Source organism: Lepidochelys kempii, chromosome 1 (assembly GCF_965140285.1).
Source record: "Lepidochelys kempii isolate rLepKem1 chromosome 1, rLepKem1.hap1, whole genome shotgun sequence".
Lineage (NCBI taxonomy): Eukaryota > Metazoa > Chordata > Testudines > Cheloniidae > Lepidochelys > Lepidochelys kempii.
The window spans coordinates 198,836,442-198,859,183 of NC_136380.1; the positions used below are offsets into that span (position 1 = coordinate 198,836,442).

The following is a 22,742-nucleotide window of genomic DNA, read 5'->3' on the forward strand; positions in this document are numbered from 1 at the left end:
AATATTGTAGAAAATTTTTCAAATTAATGACAAATAAGATGCATATGTTTACTGCTCTTTTAGTGCATTTTGTAGGTATACAGAAAGGAATCAATGCACAAAAATGAAAAATAAAGGTGAACAATTAAATGCAGAGGGAAAGTTTTCTTATGATTAGAGTGGGATACTGTTCCTGTACACTTTGCCTCTCCTGCACTGGTTTTCCCATCTATAAAATGGGGCTAATACTATTTACCTACCCCACAGGGGTGTTGTGAGGTTCAGTTTGTTAATGTCTGAGACGTGATCTGAGATCTTTGGATGGAAAGTGTGATTGGCTCTATGTCTTGTGAATATTGGACAGAACCTTTGTCTGATCTGTATTCTCGGTTGAACATCAGAAACCCAGAAGGATTAAATAATTGAACTACCTGTCTTAGCAGCATTCTAAACATTGATAGCTCATCCCTGTTCCTCCCCAGGAACAACAAGGCCTCCTTACTGGCAGAAACCAGCTTATTTACTGGATGAGGAGGATGAAAGGAACAACGGTTATCTAAACGACGACTTAATCATCTGGATGCGTGTGTCAGCCTTTCCCACGTTCAGAAACCTTTACCGTCGCGTCAGCCATACCAACCAGTTTGCTGATGGTCTCCCAGCAGGGAATTACACCTTCCACATTGCCTACAGTATCCTTTCATCATGTCCAAGGTACTCCTTAATTTTTAGGCAGGTAAAAAAAGAGATGCCTGCTAGTATGGTGGCTTGGCAGTAATACAACAAAAAACCTGAGGGAGATCTAGTTTGGGGGGAATCCCTGGATTTCCTGCAGCCTGTGTTGGTGGAGTTAAGATATGTCTCTTAAAGGCCCTATATCAGGCCGTGTGACACTAGATCTAACTTCTAAGGCAACTGCTTGCCTGACCTTTGGCTGGAGGCAAAGCCTGGCAGTGCCAGCTTTGGTACAGATGGTGGGGAATTAAAAGGGCTTAGACTTTATCCACACAGCATAACCTGAGGGGTGAATTTATACTTATATAGTTATACTGTTCTCACCACCTGTGTGGACACACTTAGGGCATGTCGACACTGCAGTCAAGGCTGTGAATGGTAGCTTGTGTAGACGTCTCTGCATTAGAGGTACTAGAGCTAGCTCACTAAAAACAGAAGCGAGGATGCTGTGGCACAGACTTCAGCATGGGCTACATTAGTGAGTACGTATCCTGGGAGTCAGGCAGGCTTGTGGAGTCCATGCTGAAGATTGTGCCACGGCATCTTCACTTTTGTTTTTAGTGAGCTAGCTAGAGTACAGCTAGCACGGGGACGTTTACACGAGCTGCCGTTAACATCCCTGGCTGCAATGGAGATGTCCCTTATTGTACTACAAGGTGGCTGTTTTCTAGCTCAGCTTGTATCAGCGGCTCTCCGTCTCTCCAGACTACTTTACCCCTTTCGGGAGTCTTGCGTACCCCCAAGTTTCACCTCACTTAAAAACTACTTGCTTACAAAATCAGACATAAACATACAAAAATGTCAGAGTACACTATTATGGCAAAATTGCTTCCTTTTTCATATTTACCATGTAATCATAAAATAAATCAATTGGAATATAAATATTTCACTTACATTTCAGTGTCTAGTATGTAGAGCAGCATAAACAAGTCATTGTCTGTATAAAATTTTAGTTTGTACTGACTTTTCTAGTGCTATTTATGGAGCCTGTTGGAAGACTAGGAAAATATCTAGATGAGTTGATGTACCCCCTGAAAGACCTCTGTGTACCCCCAGGGGTACGCATACCTCTGGTTGAGAACCACTGGACTAGATGGTTGAGAGCTACTGGCTTATGTTGCTTGGGAAGGGGTTTAAGTTAAACTGAATAAAAATGTCCACACATGGGGTTACACCTGAATAACTATTTTGGCATAGTTGGTAAAACTCTCCCATGTAGACAACGCCTTAGATGAATAAACGTGACTTAGAATTGAGAGGTGGGGATGCAACAAGAATGTTATGTGGAGTGTCCTCATGTCAGAGACTGGAGTGTCAAGGAAAATGCTAAAAGGTTCTTCATTACAATAGCACCCAAAAAGCTCATTTCCCAGTAATTTTTGCAGGCTGCCCTTAAATATTATGATGCAGCTCCAGTGCAGTACATAGCAATATGAGGATGAATTTGACATCATATTATTAAAGAATCCGGTGTATTTCAATAATCTTGCTAAGACTGTAGATGCACACGATGTGTGTGAGTTTCTTACCCACACCCAGCCATTTTGGGGGTTGTGGACCCACTGGTAACAAGAGGCAAGGGGATACAGAATAGTTAAAAGCACCATAAAAGACTTTTACAACAAATGCAAAAATCCCCACCTTGTGTATTTTAAAGAGTATTTTTTGCACACTCCTCACTGTACATTTTATCCTGATTGTTAATGAAACTTTAACGTCGCCTCATCAGATTTCCCTGTTACCAAATTCAAAGGGAAAAAGCAGGTGGTTCTCTCAACCGTCACATGGTGTGGAGGGAGTAACCTCTTCCTGGGAATTGCCTACACGGTTTCTGGCGCGGTGACAGTGCTGGCAGGTTTTATCATAACTGCGATTCACTTAAAACTCCGAAAAAAGAAAACATACTTTCAGAGATAACCCAAATTACATAGCTTTCTGAACAAACATAAAGGTGCACCTTTGAGCAAGGGATGGGGGGAGCATGGACCTTTCACAATGTCCTCCTAGCAGTGGAGACATTTCAGTCATGGTATGGATTTGGTAAATACAAAAGAGTTACAAGCAGGGTGGTGATTTCTCATAACCCAAAACATACACAATCTGATCAGCTTGGCTTGGTTTGTGGTCTTATTAGCATATGAATTACATAGAAGTAAATTTTCCCCTAGTGACTACCCATCAAGGTCTGACATGAGCATCAGTAAGAGAAATCTTAGTAATTTTAGAAGTACAAACTCCAGAAATAGTATTGAGCACAAATACTGGGCCAAACCCCAAGGTCCTTACTCAGTTTTTACTAAGTCCTTACTCAGGCAGAACTCCCATGTACTTCACTGGGAGCTTTCCATGATTAACAACTGATGCCCTGATCCAACAAAGCACTTAGGCATCAGTTATTCTCACTGAAATCAGTGGGACTATTTATGTGCTTGAAGTTACATGCAAGCTTAAGGGTCAAATTTTAAAGATATGTAGGTGCTTAACTCACATTGATTTCAGTGGGAGTTAGGTGCCTTTAAAAATCTGGTCCTAAGAGCTTTGCTGCATCGGTGCCTGAGTAAGGACCTTGAGATTTGGCCCCCTGGGAGCATACCCTGGCTAAGAGAGTTGGGAGAGTCATCTCACTGAAGTGAATGGGGTTGGGAGAGCGTCTCCCCTCAGCGTAGTTAATCCAACTCCATGAGAGGCGGTAGCTATGTCGACATAGTGCTGTCTACACCACGGGTTAGGTCGCTATAACTGCATCACTCAGGGGTGTGGATTTTTCACACTCCTGAGTGACATAGTTATACCAGCGTAAGTTATTAGTGCAGACCTGGTTCTTTCCCCGCCACCCAGAGTGCAGTTCCACAGACAGACTTTTGAGCTGAAGAAGGATGTCGTTTATTTGCTGCTTCAGTGAGAGATCAGTCCACTGAAACGGCACAATATAGGGTTAAATGCAAGCGTTTCTCCACATTCATTCAGGTGCTCGCCTTAAATACAGTGTTGCAAAGTTATTCATTGTATATTGCATAAACGCTTTTTCTGCCTAGCACTAAGATTAGTTTGGTGACCCAGTTGTTTACCTGATCAGGTTGCTGGCTTTTACCTGGCTGTTCTCTTTCCTTGCCAGACAAGTTGGCATCTTTTCATATGTCTCAACACTTAAAATATACATTCTACATATTACATCCTACATATCCCCTCCTTTTCTTGTTTTACGTGCACCCACTACGCCATGTTTCTGTCCTCTGTTATGTACTTGTCCGTTTCTTCCAGTTCAGGGTGTCTCCAGAAAAACACCCCCTGCTTGGTGCATATTAATATTCCTGCAAATCTGTGGCCTTTGTGGTACAAGATGCCATCTGTGTACTACCATTCTTGTCCAATACTTCCATACAGAATGTCCATTATTTCAGTAGCACTACCAACTGTCTTGCTCCTCTGTCCTGCCTGAATAAGTCCATGGGGAGAGTCCTTTGATCCAGGTGACCATAGGTTCGATGATTATTCCTAGCCCTGTCCTTACATTGTTCACTGTTAGTTGTCACGGCATGCCTACATAAGTAATGCTAGATATGGGTTCTGCACTCAATTAACTTTTATGCGGTGGGCCCCCTACCAGCCATTGGGGAAAACATGACTTGGGCCATAAAATGTCAACCAGCAGGGCTAGGCTGCTATTCGTGGCCTCTTTACACACAACCCAATTCCATGCCCTACATATCTCAAGAATGCCGGCACATCCTCTTGCATGGCATGAGATATTGTTGCCAATTAATGTGCCATACATGGGCCTGGGGATGTTAGGCCCAGAACACACAAGGTCTTGCTGAACATTTTGCGTCGATATAAACACAACCACCCTACGAAGCAAAAACACAGAGATTATAATTAACCCTTGCATAAGGCACATGATTGTCACTGGCTGCAGGATCAGGTGTTGTATTTCAGTCTCCATGTTAGAATGCATTAAGTCATCCCACCAGTTATTGGCTCCTGCTGTTGTAATGTCTTTTCCCAATTTTGTGATAGTGTTCACATCCTCACCCATACTTAACCTGAGGATATGTGACGTCTTGCTTGTTTCTTAAGCAGTGCCCCATACAACCTCTGCAGACTTCAGCAAGGCTCTCCAATGCATTGATAGCGGAATCTCTAATTTTATATTATGAAACAAATCTCCCCCAACCAGGTTATATTTTGAGTGATAATGTGGGGCACAATTTGCCAATTTTCATTTCCCAATTTTATACTCTTTAATGACACTTTGCTGTATTGTGTGCCTTCTGAGACCTTTACACAATTTCTGTGCCTTTCCAAGGTGACACTCTACACATTATTAGTATTGACAGGTTTCAGAGTAGCAGCCGTGTTAGTCTGTATCCGCAAAAAGAAAAGGAGAACTTGTGGCACCTTAGAGACTAACAAATTTATTAGAGACAGACCTTTCCATTCCCTAAGTATGTAATATGGCTCGGGGCCCAAAAGATGGGAGTGCTCACTCGTGTTCCCACACCCACCTTTTACCAATTGCAATTATCCTGGCTGATAAACCCACCCCTCCTGAATATCCTCTACACATACAGAGAAATCTGCATTACCAAGCCTTGCTGCCTTGTTCTTTACTGCCCATTTATTACCTTTCATAGGGTACATGAATGACTCATTATGTAAAATGCCATTATTAATGATTGGATAGGTATTTATGAGAGTTCCATTCAAGGGACTGAAGGCCAGCACAGTACATTGGGTCCATTCACAATTTAAAAGTGTAACCTTCCACCACCTGGGATCTATTCAGGAACTAACGTTCACTTTTACAGAATAGAAAGAATTCCATTCTACTGGCCAGTGTCCATGGAATAAGCTCCTAATTATACCTTGAACATCGCTTAACAAATGTAATTCAGCCATAGCAAATTGTCTGGCCCATGTCTCATTTAGCATAGCCTTTTCCCCAATTAGGATTGCAGATTAGATTAAGGAGAGCAATTTTTAAATGTTCCGTGAGGACTGTGCTGGTTTTTAGGAATTGCACCTGCCTTTGGCCCACCTCCCATAGATTGTCTCCTATATTCGTGGAATAACCTAATTTCCTTTGCAGATTTTCTATATTGCCTGCATTTAGTATTCCAACTCCCATACCTATTCTGCCTATCCAGTCGCCCCACACAGACCTTTTATTTCTTCAAAATACCATCCTCATCCATAATTCATCCATTCTTGGAATTGTTTGTAGTGCATTTGAGCAGTTTGGGTAGGTTTAAATAATACTTCTATTGCTAGGGCTTCAGGTAATCTGTACAACAGCAAGGATGCATTTGCAGTTCTTTGTTTGTGCCTTTCCCAATTTATCTCCCAACGACCACCCTTCCTATGTATGGGCCTGGCTTCCTTGCCCATCACCCATGGGGTATTATGATTGTCTGTACAGATATTATATCCTTTGCTGTACAATGTCACCTTACATTCATGGAGGCCTGTAGACAACTTGTTTACTGAGAAAACTGAACATGTTTTGAATCGTTTCCTTAAAGATGCTGGCACCACCCAATAAATGGCATAATGCTCCAAAAGAATTCCACCCATAATTCTTGCTTGCAAAGGAAAGTGCTGCACAACCATTGCCAGGACTGCTTAAAACCCGATCTTGTAATGTTAAACTACAGCCAGCACTAGGAAGCATATGGATCTAGATATTTTTCTTACACAGAAAAAGGAAGGACACCTGCCAAAAGCTGAATGCAAGCTTCTAAATTTGTCTTGCCAGAGTTGATGACATCATAGATGCTTAAAGCAGTGCAGGGCATCTGGTTTTCTTGTCATCAACTGTTTACAGAGCAGGTAAATGATGGAGAAAATTATTGTAAATGAAATCTCATTTCATCTGAACATTTTGGGGATAATAAAATAATTGGAGGGATGAGTAATTGAGGCAGTTACTGATCAACGATTCACATCAAGTGACATAATCTAGGTTCCTATCAGAGGGAATTTTGGACTAATGAGGTTGAACTAAATAGGGTTTTTCTGTATTTTGTTTATGTATCTGTGTATATGTTTTCATGAATTTACTTGTAATTTTGAAGTCCATTACTAATTTGGATTCTGACATGTTTACCTGTTAAAGCAACGTAGTTCACCTTTAACACTACATCCAGAAAAAAAAAATCCTACTATTATAAAAATCTTATTTCGAATTGAAATCTAGCTTCTACATTAGAGTGCAGCATACAAGGGATTTATATTTTAATGTCAAAAACTCATGCACTACTTCTGTTTTATTGCCAGCTCCCATCAGGATTGAATTTCATTAATAGGAAATATATATTAACTGAAGCATGAATTACAGGACTTTTCAATAGCACTTGGTTTATAGTATTTGCCAAGTCCCTTTCAGGCTTTTTAGTTTCATTACTAATGCAGATATGTCCAACATCTGTCTGCCTTGGTTAGTTTTTCTCTGTTGCAAACACACACATTTGCTTAAATCATCTGGGCCAAAAATAAAAGAAGGATGGACTCTTGAATGATTGTGATAGGTCTATGATCTGTAGTAACTGAAAGAAATAATTATACACTGTAGCTATTTTATACAAGTAGCTCTGTAGCATGGAGATTATTATTAGTAATACATATAGTGCCATAAATTGTAACGATGCATTGCAGTGTAAAACACATTTCTTCCCTCTGAAAAATCAAAGTAAAACCATAGTGTTGCCAGCCTAGCATGAACTGTTTGAACCACTCTGTTTTTAAACAGGATTTTCAAACAAGTTCCATTACTTGCAATTGGGGCATCAGTGGCATATTTCCTTTTGAGTCAATATTAAATCCCTACCTTGGCATAGTGTTAGAGACACAGTGCTGTTGGGACCAATTCTTGACCTCCACAGTCATTAAAAATCTCATGACACATTTTCAACATACAGACTAGCTGACTGCAGTGTCCTGGCCAAATTCAAATTTGGATAATTGTATTATGTCTGCCTAAATCCCCCATCAGTTTCAGCTGGATATGGTATTTGTCCTCACTCACTGTCAGCACTGGTTCTCCACTTGTGAGGTAACTCCCTTCTTTTCATGTGTCATTATATAATGCCTGCATCTGTAATTTTCACTCCATGCATCTGAAGAAGTGGCTTCTTACCCACAAAAGCTTATGCCCAAATAAATCTGTTAGTCTTTAAGGTGCCACCGGACTCCTTGTTGTTTTTGCTAAGATGTTGTGTAATGTTACTGTGTGTTGGGAAATAACTGTCCCATTTTACCTCAGAGGTGGCTGCCTTTGGTGGGTAAAGTGGTTCAGTCTGTAAACGGTGTTGGGTATGAAAGATATTCTACAAATTTTAGTCATCATAACAATCTGGGTAATTATAACGTTAGATATTGATAGTTCCTTTCCTTCTTGACTCTACGTTTCTTGTCGACATGCCGTTCTCCCTATGATTCTTTCACAATACACAGTCACTAGCGCGAGGATAGTACCAGGGATTCACATTGCTGTTACTTGAGAACTGCCATGAACTTTTAACCGAATCCCAAACACTTGATGCACTGATTAGAATAGTAGAGTTAACAAAGCAGTTTCTTCTTACATGGAGGAATCATCAACAGAACAAGTGTCTTTGGATAGTTTAGTTTGACAGATGGTTTCAATACAAGACTCTGATTTTTCACAGTAGCTTTTAATTGTTTTCAGTCTGAAAGCCGTAAAAGTCTAACAGATGCTGAAGACTTGATGGTTATACATTTTTATTCAGAGGTTTGATGGTTGAAATACTGTGTATAACAAAACGACAAATTTCCACCCAATTATGGTTTTTGTTTTTGTTTGTGTAGATAGGGAGGGCTATTCAGAAGAGTAGCTGGCTGTACAGGCATTTTGAGGCTTATGAAGGGAACTCCCAGTTTTGCTTAGTTTGTTCCAGGTTTGCCTGTTAAGAATCCCTGTGTGAAAAGGGACACTGTCACTGAGGGGAAGAAAGTGGTCTTGAAGTAGTCATCTGTGGTTGATGAAGAAGCTCATTCTGCATACATGAGTGTTTAGGGCCTGAGGCAGGAATTTCATGGAGAGATGAGCTGTTTCTCCCCTCTTCTCTCAGTGGCAGATTAGGCTGGCTCCTAGCAGTTCTAGCTAGGGTAGGCTGGGAACATAAGACTATCATGGCAGACCTACTTGTAGTCTTCACTTCTGGTATCGACTTATAGGAAATAGGTGGTGAATGTAGTACTGAAACAATACCTCAACTTGGCCCTAGAAGACGCTGTGCTTCTGCAGGTGCCATCTTTCATGGGAAGTACAAATGGAAAATCTGAGTACTAGTCATGTGGTGTCTCAATAAAACTAGATTTGTATTTCCTACATTTTTCCCATCATCCGGATCCTTTGCCATGCTCCTGCACATTTGAGGAAAGTCGTGTGCCCTTTCTTTTTGTTTGGTCATCTTGTCTATGTAGACATTTATATTGTTGTACTCACTTTAGTATCTGAATTCTTTAACCAGCGTTTGGAAAGATTTCAGCTCTAAAAATCTGCTAATGAGCCTGCAGAGCAAATCCTGCAGTGATTTTTTGACTCAGTTAATTTTTTATTCATCCTAAGGATAAGTACATGACACAAAAAATGAAGGGTAGACACATGCAGGTGCAGGGTATTGAAGGGTAGACATATGCCTAGGTGCCCTCTGTTTAGCCCTTATTAGCGCTTCAATGTTTTGCAGTCAGTGCTAGAAATGGTGTCACTACTGTTTTTTCAGAGGTTATGATTTGAAAATGGAGCATGACTGATCCGTCGGAGCTGACAAAGTATGGCACTTGTATGAGGTGGAATTGAAATAGTTTGTGCATTTTGTTAGCATGGTGTATCTTTTATTGGAATGAAGAGATTGTATCGACACTATAGATTATTAACCTGGGCCTGATTTGGCTCTCATTTACAGTGGTGTAATTCATGTCACTTGCTTCAGATTTACACTGTTGTGAATTAGATCCAAACTGACTCCATTTCATCCCTTACAGTTTATCAGGATGTGAGTGTTCATGATTCTCCAGTTACAATGACTGTCTCTGAAAATACAGGACAGAGAATTCTCTCCTCCCCTTCCTCAAGGGCCTGGACCGCACACACCGCCTAGAAGATGGTTTGTGTGACCCAGGGCCGGGGGGCGTTTACAAGGAGCCCAGCTGGAACGAGAGCCGCAGTAGCTTTCCCCTCCCTGCCCTGTCTGCGTCAGACGCCAGCAGCGCTCACGGCTGTGGGAACGCGCCGCGCGTGCCCGCAAACGCGCAAGCCCGGAGGGCGCGGACGGCTGCTCGCCCCTGATTGGCTGGCGAGGTAGCCAGTCAAGGGGCCGGGAGCAGCAGCAGGCCAATCGGCTGGCGCTGGTCGTTCCGCGCAATGAGAAGCCGAGGAGCGGCGGTTCGAAAGAGCGGCGGGCGCTGCGGCAGGAACGGTTACGAGGCCCGGGCCGCCTGCAGCGGGTAAGGGGCGGGGCGGTGGCCAGCCAACGCCGGGGGTGTCCCGCTCCCCCCGACACCCGGGCGGCGGCTCCGGCGCTGGGCCGCGGCGAAGCTGCCCGGGGCTCGTGACGCAGCCGTTTCCCCCGAGTTCCCTGAATTCGGATTAGGCGCCTCTGTGTAGACTCGCGCTGGGGTGGAACTGGTTCTGTCGGGTCACGGGGCGCTCGGGGGTGGGCTGGCTGCAGCAGCGGGGCGGGACCTCGGGGCCTGGCAGTGACCGCGGCCCCCCAGCGGCCCTGCCGGGAGGTTGGGTCCAGAGCCTGAGGCCCGAGGGGCCGGGGCTGCGCGGGCGGGCGCGGCAGGGGCAGGCCCCGGGCGGGACACCCCGCTGCTGCAACCGGCAGAGTAGATGGGAGGCGCCGCTGGGGTGTGTAGCGAGCCCCGTAGGGGACTTGCTGTCCACACGGCTGTTTCCAGCCGTACTTGGTGCGCGGGGTGTGCTACACACCGCTGCAAGCGTCGAGGTAACTAGGAAGAGGAAGGGACAGGGCCTTGCAGAGCCAGGAGCAGACCCCAGGTCTCCTGAGGCCCAGTCCTGTGCTCTAGCCCCCAGGCTGCATTGCCGCCTCTAATCTCACCTTTAGCTAAATGGGTGCAGCTCTGTGTAGGCAAGCCCCCCAGGTTTAACTAAATTAGTTCGAAGCGGGTGCTAAACTGGTTGAAGTTCACCTTTGTTGGGGGCTTGCAGTGGTTTAACAGGACTGATTTAAAATGAATTTTGTTAAACCAGTACAGTTTCTTTCCTATAAAGAAGGCCAAGGATGAGTTGGAGTTAGCACCAAACTAATATACGATTTACCCCTGTCATAAATATAAAGGGAAGGGTAAACCCCTTTGAAATCCCTCCTGGCCAGGGGAAAGCTCCTCTCACCTGTAAAGGGTTAAGAAGCTAAAGGTAACCTCGCTGGCACCTGACCAAAATGACCACTGAGGAGACAAGATACTTTCAAAAGCTGGGAGGAGGGAGAGAAACAAAGGGTCTGTGTCTGTCTGTATGCTGCTTTTGCCGGGGATAGACCAGGAATGGAGTCTTAGAACTTTTAGTAAGTAATCTAGCTAGGTATGTGTTAGATTATGATTTCTTTAAATGGCTGAGAAAAGAACTGTGCTGAATAGAATGACTATTTCTGTCTGTGTGTCTTTTTTGTAACTTAAAGTTTTGCCTAGAGGGATTCTCTAATTACCCTGTAAGGTACCTACCATCCTGATTTTACAGGGGTGATTCCTTTACTCTTATTTACTTCTATTTCTATTAAAGGTCTTCTTGTAAGAAAACTGAATGCTTTTTCATTGTTCTCAGATCCAAGGGTTTGGGTCTGTGGTCACCTATGCAAATTGGTGAGGATTTTTACCAAACCTTTCCCAAGAAGTGGGGTGCAAGGGTTGGGAGGATTTTGGGGGGAAAGACGTGTCCAAACTACGTTTCCCAGTAAACTCAGTTTGGTGGTGGCAGTGGTTATTCCAAGGACAAAAGATAAAATTAATTTGTACCTTGGGGAAGTTTTAACCTAAGCTGGTAAAAGTAAGCTTAGGAGGTTTTCATGCAGGTCCCCACATCTGTACCCTAGAGTTCAGAGTGGGGGGAGGAACCTTGATAACCCTGATTTCAAACCCAGCTGGTTCAAGCCCTGGCTTGCCCTTGTCTATTTTTTCAGGATCAGTACTGGAGCAGCTACAGTGATGGCTGCATCAGGACTATTCCTAAACAGACAAGGCCTGCAGACTTGTGGTGTCTCCACTAGTTAGTTTAGGTAATGGCTGTACTGTAAGAAACTTACACTGGAGGCTGTACCCCTTGTAGTCTCCTATTTCTGGGCCTCCCAACTTTCTGCATCTTTTCCCTTTGGCCTGAAACTCTCATTCACAGTTTAAGCCCAAAGATATTGGGTTTGATTTTTTTTTTTTTTAACTTCCCTTTCATTTTGGAGGAGGCAGAAATTTTACAGAACTGGGGGGGGGGGGGGGACAGATACAAAATGTTTGGTTTTAATTTTTTTATTTTAACCCTCAAAGATGCACTCTGAAACTCAGAATTCAAACTTGTCCTGCAGAGTCCTCAGTGATTACAGCCTTTGACATGTCTGGAGTAAAATGTTGCATTGGTCATGGCAGTTGCCTGTTGTAATTCTTCGCAATGTTACTTGCTCTGGCAGAGAATCCAGGAAGTCTGCAGCTCGGATATTCTCAGGATCTTCCAAGTGCAATTCTACTTTGAAAATTGACTGTAAAAATGACATCATGAGGTTCCTTGTTTAACGACTCTCAGAGACTCAAGCTAAAATGCTCATTTTATGAGCAACATGTTGATTTTTCTAACTACAAGTCGTGCAAATTTATACTGGGGATTTAAAAGCAAAGACAGGTTCTTCCAGATTACCTCAGAGCCAAAATGTTCTTCAATCAGAATATTGGCAATTTTAAATTTAGTATCCGTGATCAAGGCCACAAATCTGTTGATCAGTGAGCCAGAAGACAATCCAGCTTTTCCACTGTTGTACTGGCTTTGCAGGGCTAACAACGCTATACACTTTAGTCAGTTAAGTAAATAGATTTGATTCTGAATACACAAGTAGAGCAGAACCGTTGAATAAGTAGGTGGCCTTTTTACAGTATCTTTGCTGAGTAGAACTGTACTTCAGATGGAGTTTTGTCTCAAATTATATGAAAATAATTATACTTTTACTTTTTTCTTTCTTGGGATATTATAAAGGAGACTTTTCAGTACTTTGTTATTAATCTTTTGTGTTATGAGGGTTAAAGAAAGTTAATTTTTTTTTCTTCACATTTTCCTTTGACTACATGTGATGTTTTTTGCGACTGGGAGAAGACATGGAGACAAGGAAATTAGATGGAAGTTTCTTTAAAACTGCCCTGAATAAAGATGAAGTTGAAAATATTCTCAGTGAAATTAGTAATCTTAAAATGACAGAGAGAGAGAATGGGAAATACCATAAAAAAAATGAAGTCAAATGTGAGAGCCTTTGTTCAGCTCCTCAGAACATTCTGAGTCTTGGTCTGCAAACTTCAAGAACTCCTGCGCCAGGGATCCTACAACTGTTGCCATCTCAATCATCTGATTTCGTGGGAGAAGAATATTACTCTTCAAAAAAAATTCCCAAATTAGGAGAATGGAGTATAACAACTTTTAAAGACAATATTATTCCCACAGGGAGACAACTTCCTCGTACCCCATTCTACACAAATCAACAAGGGAAATTGTTGCTAGAAGCTTTAAAGGACCATACAGTACTGAATGAGAGACATTCAACAGGTGTAGTTGGACCTAGTCATTCAGAATGTGATACACTTAAGTTACAGATTGCTGATGTGTTGGAGAAACTGTTGAGGGAGGAGACTTCTGTAAAGACTCGTGCCTCAAATGCATGGGTTTACACTAGGAAAAAAGATTCCATTTGCCAGTGTATACAGCAGCCTGACAACAACCACGGCATCTCTGGCAATACAGCAAATGGCAAGGAGGTGGCACCATCTCTAGTTGAGGATGAGGTAGGATGTCTTCTTTCAGGTACTTTAGAGCTGCTATTGTGTCTTGTGCAAATAATGGTCTTATAAAATTATTTACCTGCAGTTTTAACTCTATCATAAACGTGCAACTTTGGGGGATGGGGGGGGATGGGAATCCAGTAGTTCTGCAGACATTTGGGCATGTCTGTCGAAAACACTGAAACAGTTCCCTTTCTGGTGACCTATGAAGTTTCACTATGTAACACTGAAACCCTATCAGTAATCTTAGTCTTTGCAAATCATCTCTATCAGTGCCAGAGGTTAGTTGTTTTCTTTTGTCTATAAATAAAAACCTGGTGGGAGACGGTCAGATCAAGATTTTAGAATTAGTAGAAGCACATGGGGCCAGATTATCTAAAGATGCAGATAGGCACCTAGTGGGATTTTCAGAACCTTCTAAATGCATTAGTTGTCTAACTCCCACTAATTTGTTAAGCACCGTAACCTGCTTAAGAACTTTTGAAAATCCCACATAAAATACCTTTGAAAATCTGGTCCATAGTGACTAGAAACAATCTATCAATTGATTAACTTTGTTTAGTAAATCAGTTTTAAAAGCAAATGTGTAAGCAAGTAAGTTTAACACATATAAGGTAGTTTTATTTAATAAAACAATTTAAAAATGCGGTTTACTTGAATTTAACTGAATTTTAATTGAGTTCCAATTTCTAGTCCATAAGCAGCTTGACAGAAACCACTAGTAAAAAAAAAAAAATCTGCAAAAGAAACGCATTATTCACCATTTTTAACATTAAAAATTGTAAATCTGAATAAATGAATGCTGTGCTATATAATTGCTTAAATAAAATGTGTATAGATATAGACTGTCTTCCTGGTTAGCAAGAAGTGCCAAATTTAGAAAGCGAGCTATATTTAGTTGCAAATCAATATCTTTTAATGGTTACCATACAATGAGAATTAACTTTTTCTTCAAGAAAACGACTAAAAAGTACAAATGCACAACTAAATTAAAATTTGGTTATTTGAACCACTGTGATTTAAATCGATCCAGCCTGGTTATCAAGATCTTGAAAGACTGAGTCTGATGATTTCATTCTCTTGGTAGTGGTGGCTGTTTTGTTTTAGTACTTGTACCATCCAATCCCTGGTGGAAGTGCTTCTCTGCTGAGAGGTGGAACCACTATGCAGTACACATCTTTGGGATTTGTGAGATGGTTGAGAAGTTTTACTATTAATACTCAGTATTGTTGAATATCACTAAAATCCATAGCACCCATACTTGAAAATAAGGTTATTCTGATTGTTGTTCCCCCTTTTTTACCCCAGCTCTAATATCCAGTATTTTCTAGAGCAGTTTATATTCTCTCAAACTCCTAGACTAAATGATTGGTGCTGTATACCATTTTAAAGGTGGGATTACATGATCTCAGATGGGATACACTGTGTTTACCGAGTTCAAGATTCTGAACACTAAAATCAGGTCAGACTTGAAGAGGGGCTGAGGAAAAGGCATAGTGGTATTTTGAATATTAAAATCATACTGTGCTATCTCACAAATTTAAAGGGACATTGGCAACTTGAAAACTGTGTCCAAAAAGATTGTACTACTAGAGTAATAAATGACACACTTAAAATTATTATTAATGAAAAATTAGCAACAGTGTTTTGTACATTTGACAGCACGTTGTATAGTTTCACTTTTCTTTTGTAGTCATTTTCAATCCCTTATTGAAAATATACTTAAACATAAATATGGAAGCAGAAAAACACCTTTTTAAAAAGTAAAAATCAAAATAATGATTTAAAAAAAATCTCAGCATATATCCTATGTTAGGAACTAGATTTTTTTTTTTTTAATTAGTTACTTTTTGAAAGCAGTCAGGTTGATAGTGTTCCTTTTATAAAAGCAAGACCTGGATCTTGACCAAGTTTAACTTTCAGTTCCCTATTATTAGTGTGCTTATCAGAAAGTTTTAATCCAAAAGCAAGTTGGTTTCAGTAGGAAACTGGCATATTTGAATTCAAAGTCCTGAATGTTTGTAGTGATTGAAATAGAGTTGTAAACATCTCACAGTCTATTGTAACCAAGTATTACACTCTTAAGTTACAGGATTTACCCTTTTAAATTTAGTACAAACTATACGGTTTAACAGGCTACTAACTGTAAGGTGACTGCTAGGATTTGTCACTCGCTCTCATAGACTTATAGCTAGGAGTAAGAAGAGACTTTAAAATAAAATACTTTAGATTGTGTTTGAAGTCCACACCACAGTTCTTCAGGAGTTTGTTGCATGTTTAGATTCTGAACCTGCATTCAGCTTGCGCAGGCAGATCTTTGTGCCCATGCGGAGGTATAATTACTTAAATAGGGCTTTTTGTGGGCAAATCCTTACATCTGCACAGTGCCCTGTTGAAATCAGTAGGGTTTAAGTATCTGCCTTCACGAATCCAGTTGCAGGACTGGGGCCTATAGTTGTTTAGAAAGTGTATGTTGTTTTTATAAATGCCTCTAAAACTATTCGCAAAGCCCATGGTAACTTCCCAGATTGTCTTTAAATAGGAGCTCTGTCTTTTTTTAAAAACAAAAATTAAGAATGGTAAACCTCCTAAAGAAAGAATAATTCACTAAGAAAAAGTGATGTTTCCCAGGAACATACTACTAAGGCAGGGGTGGGCAAACTACATTCCGTGGGCTGCATCTGGCCTACTAGCCATTTTAATCCAGTCCTTGAGCTCCTGCTGGGGAGCAGGGTCTAGGCCTTGTCCTGCTCTGGTGCTCCAGAAGGGCAGCAGCATCAGGGGCTGCACCACTTGGCTCCCGGAAGCAGGGGCTTCTGCTCTGCTCGCTTCCCTGCCCCAAGCACTGCCCCCTTTGGCCGGGGACCGCAGCCAATGGGAGCTGCAGGGGCGGTGCTTGTGGACGGGGCAACATGCAGAGCCACCTGGCTGTGCCTCCACGTAGGGGCTGGAGAAGAGATATGCCTCTGCTTCCGGGAGCCACTTGAGGTAAGCGCTGCCTGGAGTTTGCACCCCGAGCCTCTCCCCCTGCCCCAGCCCTGATCTCCCTCCAAACCTCTTGGTCCCAGCCTGGAGCACCCTCCTACATGCCATATTCCTCATCCCCACCCCAGAGTCTGCACCCCCAGCCGGAGCCCCCTCCCGCACCCTGAACTCATTACTGGCCCCACCACAAGCCTCTACCCCAACCCCAATCTTTTGAGCATTCATGGACTGCCATACAATTTCTATTCCCAGATGTGGCTTTGGGGCAAAAATTTGCCCACCCCTGTATTAAGGCATTTATAGCTATTTTCTGCTTTCCACAGCCCATTTTGACTAATCTAAGGGCTTGTCTACACATCTGCAGCTGCACTGCTGTAGCACTTCAGTGAAGATAATACCTACGTCAGTGGGAGGGGTTCTCCTATTGGCATATGTAATCCACTTCCCAAGGAGGCAGTAGCTAGGTTGACAGGAGAATTCTCCCATCAACCTAGTGCTGTCACTTCCGGGGTAAGGTTGGTTTAACTGCATTGCTTAGGGGCATACCAACCTAATTTCTTAGTATAGACCAGGCCTTAGACAGGATGGAGCACTCAGTGTGATAAAACACCTGTATGTTGGATCCCTGTATATAAACCTGCTCCTGACTTCTATCAATCTGTTCAACAGCCATGCAAAGAAGCTTATATTCTTTATGTATTCTATGAATATTTTGTTTATGGTTTACATTTCTGGGTGTGTCCTTTACAGCAAGAATTACAAGAAAGAGTTGAACCTCTGGAAGATTCTCCAGTACCAGAGTGTTTCACTACTACTTCAGCAAACAGGAGAAGACTAAGTCAGATACCCGTTCAAGGCAAGTACTGGTTTTATTGTATGTATAGTTATTTCTGTTTAGACACACTTGTCCATTAGTTTGCTAATGCGTATGTTCCTAAATTGTATCACAATTCTTGTGCAAATTTAGGATGGATGTGAAGACCTCAGACTTCAGTAGTGCAATAACTTTCATTTAATTTTTAATAGTGCCTATTTTCATAGCTACAAGCTAACTTTAGACTGTTTTAAAACCCAGGTTACATATGCAACTCTGGGTGAATGAGAGCACTAAATCTGCCTGCCTTGTTACTGTCCTCAGGATACCTTGTTAGAACAAATACTAATACAAAAGAACTAGAACAAACTCAAAACAAAAGTAAGCTAAATCAAATCAGTTGACCAAGCGCTGGACTAAGTAAATGACTTTCATTCTCCTTTGCCATTCAGAGGCCTTGTACCTGAATCTCTGTGGGAAAAGTGCTATCATGAAGTCCCCATTTTCTGATTTTAGCTTTTTTATGTAATGGACCACGCTTCTACAGAAGAGATGCCTTTCCTTCATAGTAGCTGTGTCTAGTGCTTCTTTAATAATGGTAGGCACCAGCTGTGCAGCGTCCCACCAAATTGAATGGGGATATGCGCAAACCCATGTATTTTCACATCTTTGTAACACTGTGTATAATAGAAGTTGGAGAATTGATAACAGGAATTCTATCTTCTCTTCTTTCCTCACCCCTTCTTGCCAGTTTCTTCACAATATATTTCTCTTGCTGTCCAGCCTTGTTTAAAATGATTTACAGGTCTTCCAACACTTCCCAAGGAGACAAATCTGCAGCTTTAATAGATTTTGTTATTAGAAGCATTTTCCTGTTTGCAATCTATCTACCTATCCTTCATTCCATTTATCATGCTAGAGCACATTAACTGTTAAACTTGAAGTTCTGCTTTCTCTCACTCTCAAAAAGTTATGACAGACTGAAAATATTTCTGATCTTGTGGCTTATTGGCCTAAAGCTCTTTAATGATCTTTGCAGCTTCTAAAAGAGGTGTCTGAGACTGGCAACATACTTTTTATTGTGATTTTAAAGATAGATTAGTGGGATATCTTCATTTAAAATTCCCTTTGCTCTGTTTTTCCGAGTGCCATCCTCTATTGCACCTGATAAGTGATTGGGAAGGAAGTCTTTGCTTTGAAATATTGTATTATGGACTACAAAGCAGACAGCTCCCTTCCTGTTTTTACCATGCTAATAAGTGACTTTTTGCTCACCTAATAATTGTCAGAGCACTTTAAGAGCTAAATCTTATACCTATTGAAGTTGATGCTACTAACTCCCATTCAAGACAGTGGCACCGGATCTGACCTAAGATTTGGGGCATATGCAGATACTTGGCAGTAGTGAGCCTCGATGTCAGCTTTTGGTTCCTTGAGAACTGTTTTTCTGTACGTGACTAGGGTTGAGTGAGATGAATATATCCATGATGATTAACAGAATAAAAGGCTACCAATGCACTAAAGAAGATATGGAATTTCTTCGACACATGAAAAACCAAGAACAAGCACAGAAGTTGAAGGTAAGATGGTCTGTCTGTATTTTAGCCTCCATCTTAAAATGTAAGGATCACAAGGATCTGTTTAGTTGTCATTTTTTTTCCTAAATAAACTAGGGAGAGGGCACATGGAACTATTGGTCTCACTGTAATAGTGCACGTTTTTTAATCAGAAACCAGATTCTAAACCTCTAGTATCACTTTGTTGCCACAAAGTTGTGTTCTTCTCTGAGTGATTGCACATATGCATTCTGCTCTTGGTGTGTTCCCCTGCACAGTCACTGGGAATTTTTCCCTTAGGGTAGCTCAAGTGCCCTCTGCTGCCCGAGTAGTGTTTGTTTGGTCTCTATCCAGTAGCCAGTGGACAGGTAGCTCACAAGACCATGTGTCCTGGTACTAATTTTACTCCTGAGGGAATTCTGCACCACTGTGCAATGTAGAGTTTGTGCAAAATTTCATGTTTTCCCGCAGAATTGGGGCTGCTGGCCAGCCTGGCGAGGATGGATCCTCTGCATGCTCTGGCTGACCGGCTTGATCCTTGTGGGCCTGGGAGACCTGGCTCTGGCAAAGGGTGAGGAAGGCCAGGGCCGCACCCTGTCCCCCATGGGACAGAGTGCACAGGTCAGAGCCTGTGTCTGGGCCCTGGGAGGGAGGGGGGGTATGTCTCGGAGCTGGGGGCCCCACACAGCCCTCTCCAGCACCCCCCAACTGGAATTGGGTTGTTAGAGGGATTTCATTAAGTCTCTACTCCTGGGGGGGAATCATTTTTGTTGTCTGCATTGTTGACATACTTGCTGACAGGCATTTGAAACAAATTACCGAAATAATTGAAACTGGTGTGATTATATTATGTTACTTTGACAAATAAAATTTGCAGAATTTTAAAATACTGTGCACAGAATTTTTAAAGTTTCGGCACATAATTCCCCTAGGAGTATGATTTGCCCCCTTTTTAGTAGTCTCAGAAAAGAGGTGAGAGATTAAATGGGCACCCTTTTATACCCCATGCTGATCCATGTGTCAGAAGTGAAGCAAATTAGCAGGGCAATTGGAGAAGCTTGTACTGCTGGTGCTCCATCTGTAATGGAGGTCTCCAGGGCAGTCAGTCTGGTGAGAGAATAAGTTTGGGAAAGAGCGAAAGCAACTAACTGGTTCTAAACTGCTTGATCAATGTCTACAGGGTTGAGGTTATGGTAAGAGTATGAACCTACTGGCTTAGTATGGTCACAACTAGGGACAGTGTTTTCTGGAAATTGCTGCTGTTGCTGCGTTTTTTCCGAAATGACTCTTCATTTCTAGGATCGCTGATCAGAGGGTGCTAGGGCACGCAGGGTCACCGCTCCACCCCCTTCCAGATTTCTGCCTGGAGACACCTGGCTCATCCATAAGGCACAGGGAAGAGCCTGGGGTAGTTCTGACACATGGGTGGGGCATGCATGGTCATGTGCATACCTCCCCGATTTCTGCCTAGAGACACTTAACTCATCCCCAGGGCAGAGGCTGGGGGCTGGCTGCTGTTGAGCCTTGCTTTCAACTTCTCCCCTCCTCACACAGTCCTGGGCTTGACAAAACCGTCGCAGAGCTTCTTGACAGCGGGGCACCTGGCTCCCTCGCCAGGCTGCAGAGCAGACGGTGCTCACGCCTGCTCTTGGGAGCATCCACAGCACCTCTCCCCTGGCACATAGCTGGCTCCTACTCCTCCTCCCAGCACACAGCTGGCTCTAGGTTTTCAGTGCCCAGCATCTGTCCACCACCTCTCCTGCACAGCTGACTCCTGCTCCCTTCCCCCAGCACACAGCTGGTCTGGCTCCAGCCCTCTGTACCCAGTGTCTGTCTCCCACCTCCTCTGCATACAGCTGGCCTGGCTCTAGCGCTCAGTGCTCAGCATCTGTCCCCCACTTCCCCTGCACAGCTGGCTGTAGTCCTCAGTATTACAATACAAAACACTCTTTTTTGTATGAATATTATGCATATCAAAAATTTCCAAAATATACGGCTTTGAAAATCTGAAATTACTTGTTTTAATTGCTGGAGAACCCTGGCCATAACTCTGCTAACAGCGTATTACACACAGTCACACAGACTAGTCCCTGTAACATTTTGGTTTAAATAATTTGGATTACCTTGCCAACTAATTTCCTATTGAAATCACTTGGGAACCTAATGGCCTGAAAAGCTGCAAGGCTGGAATAGATTTGGAAGGGTCCTATAGTGTTTGTACAGTAACACAAAAATAAAGCTTATAATTTACATATCTTAATAAAAACAGATACTGGCCATCCTAGGGTGAGATATGTTGATGAAGAATAGCTCTATAAATGTGTATAACAATATAAGCAAAGTCATGTGCAATACTGACTGGTGAGGAACCAGCTCCAATAGTTGCTCTATTTTTGCACGGTCCGCATTTTTTAAAAAATAATTTTTCATGAGCTGGAAATGCTTCGTATTTTTATATAGTACTTAAAGAACCTGTGTGAGATACTAAGATGAAAATTTCTTTTACAGGCAAAATATTTACATCTACAAAAGGAACTAACCAGCATGATTCAGACAAAGGAGCTGCTGCTAGCACAGCGAGAGAAAGTGCAAAAAGAGATGGTACAAATGGTAACTGGCCCACAACGTATAAACTACAATGCAAGATTAACGCTGCCAATTTTTTTGTTTCCTTTCTTCACTTCAAGTAATAGTTTTTATATCGACTAGATAGGCCTTGTAGTTTAATGGTCTGTATTCCCAGAATATCTTCCTGTGTGTGCAGGGGGTGGGAGTTTCTTGTGGTACTAAACAGCAACCTATAGAAAATGAGCATCAGCACTGACAGCTCTCTGGAGAGCCTTATGATTCGGGGACCCTAGAAGGAGTTGTGGCTGCGAGTGCGGGTGGCTTAAAGGATACGAAGAATTCTTGTGTGGGTGTGCTGTGATCTTTGTATTTCATAAGTTATGCAGCATCATGTTGGATCAGAACTTAGATATGGGAAGTCTTCTAGAAATACCCAGATGATGCAGGAAGTAATGTTACTGATTCAGAAGTGGCACTCTTCTTCTGAATTGGTTGCTAGTGAACCAATGATAAAGCATGGTACTAGAGACCTTTATGCTGCTGGAGATGCTGCTTTTCAGATGAGACATTATAACAAAGACCTGACTGTTTGTGGTCATTAAAAATCTTCAGACTCTCTTTACACCAGTAGGAGTCTTAGCTTAGTGTCCTGAGCAAGTTCTAATTTTAGTAACTTTCCCTAAACAGTTAAGAAGTGCTGCTATTAAACTGGTGCAATGTTCCACTCCAGAGGTGGGCGAAGAGCTATACAGCCTTCGCCTACTTCACAAAAGTGGCATGAGGCTTTAGCTAATTAACATCTATAAAGCATTTTGTGTAAAAAATCCTGCTAATTATTTGTTCTTAATGTATCTTGGTAAATCGGGTAAGATTGTGTAACACAAAACATCTGTTTGAGTTTACCTACGCGGTTATGAAACAAGCCTACATCCTACATAATGGCTTGGATTAGACCTATTAGTACCAGTTTTCCTGGAGTGTTTTACTCTACTAGTATTTTTTAACCAAGAATGTATATCTGTATTCTAACATGAAACCTGTTGACTTGTGCAATAACTTTCCATCTGATTTTTTTCGCTGTTAATGAAACACTG

The 22,742-nt window shown here is 42.1% G+C and overlaps 1 protein-coding gene across 4 annotated transcripts in view; it reads left to right on the forward strand.

The window, feature by feature from the left end:
• Positions 1–22,742, forward strand: part of LOC140896185 (uncharacterized) — a 41,850-nt gene that overhangs the window by 8,733 nt on the left and 10,375 nt on the right. For all 4 annotated transcript variants that reach the window (XR_012154460.2, XM_073307532.2, XM_073307546.2 and 1 more), the window contains 5 exons: positions 462–671; positions 13,049–13,728; positions 17,461–17,566; positions 18,986–19,104; positions 21,589–21,690. Coding sequence is in view for 3 of the 4 variants with exons in the window: in XM_073307532.2 (XP_073163633.2) it covers positions 462–671; positions 13,049–13,728; positions 17,461–17,566; positions 18,986–19,104; positions 21,589–21,690 (1,217 nt within the window). In the remaining variant the exon portion in view is untranslated. The remainder of the gene's footprint in view (positions 1–461; positions 672–13,048; positions 13,729–17,460; positions 17,567–18,985; positions 19,105–21,588; positions 21,691–22,742) is intronic.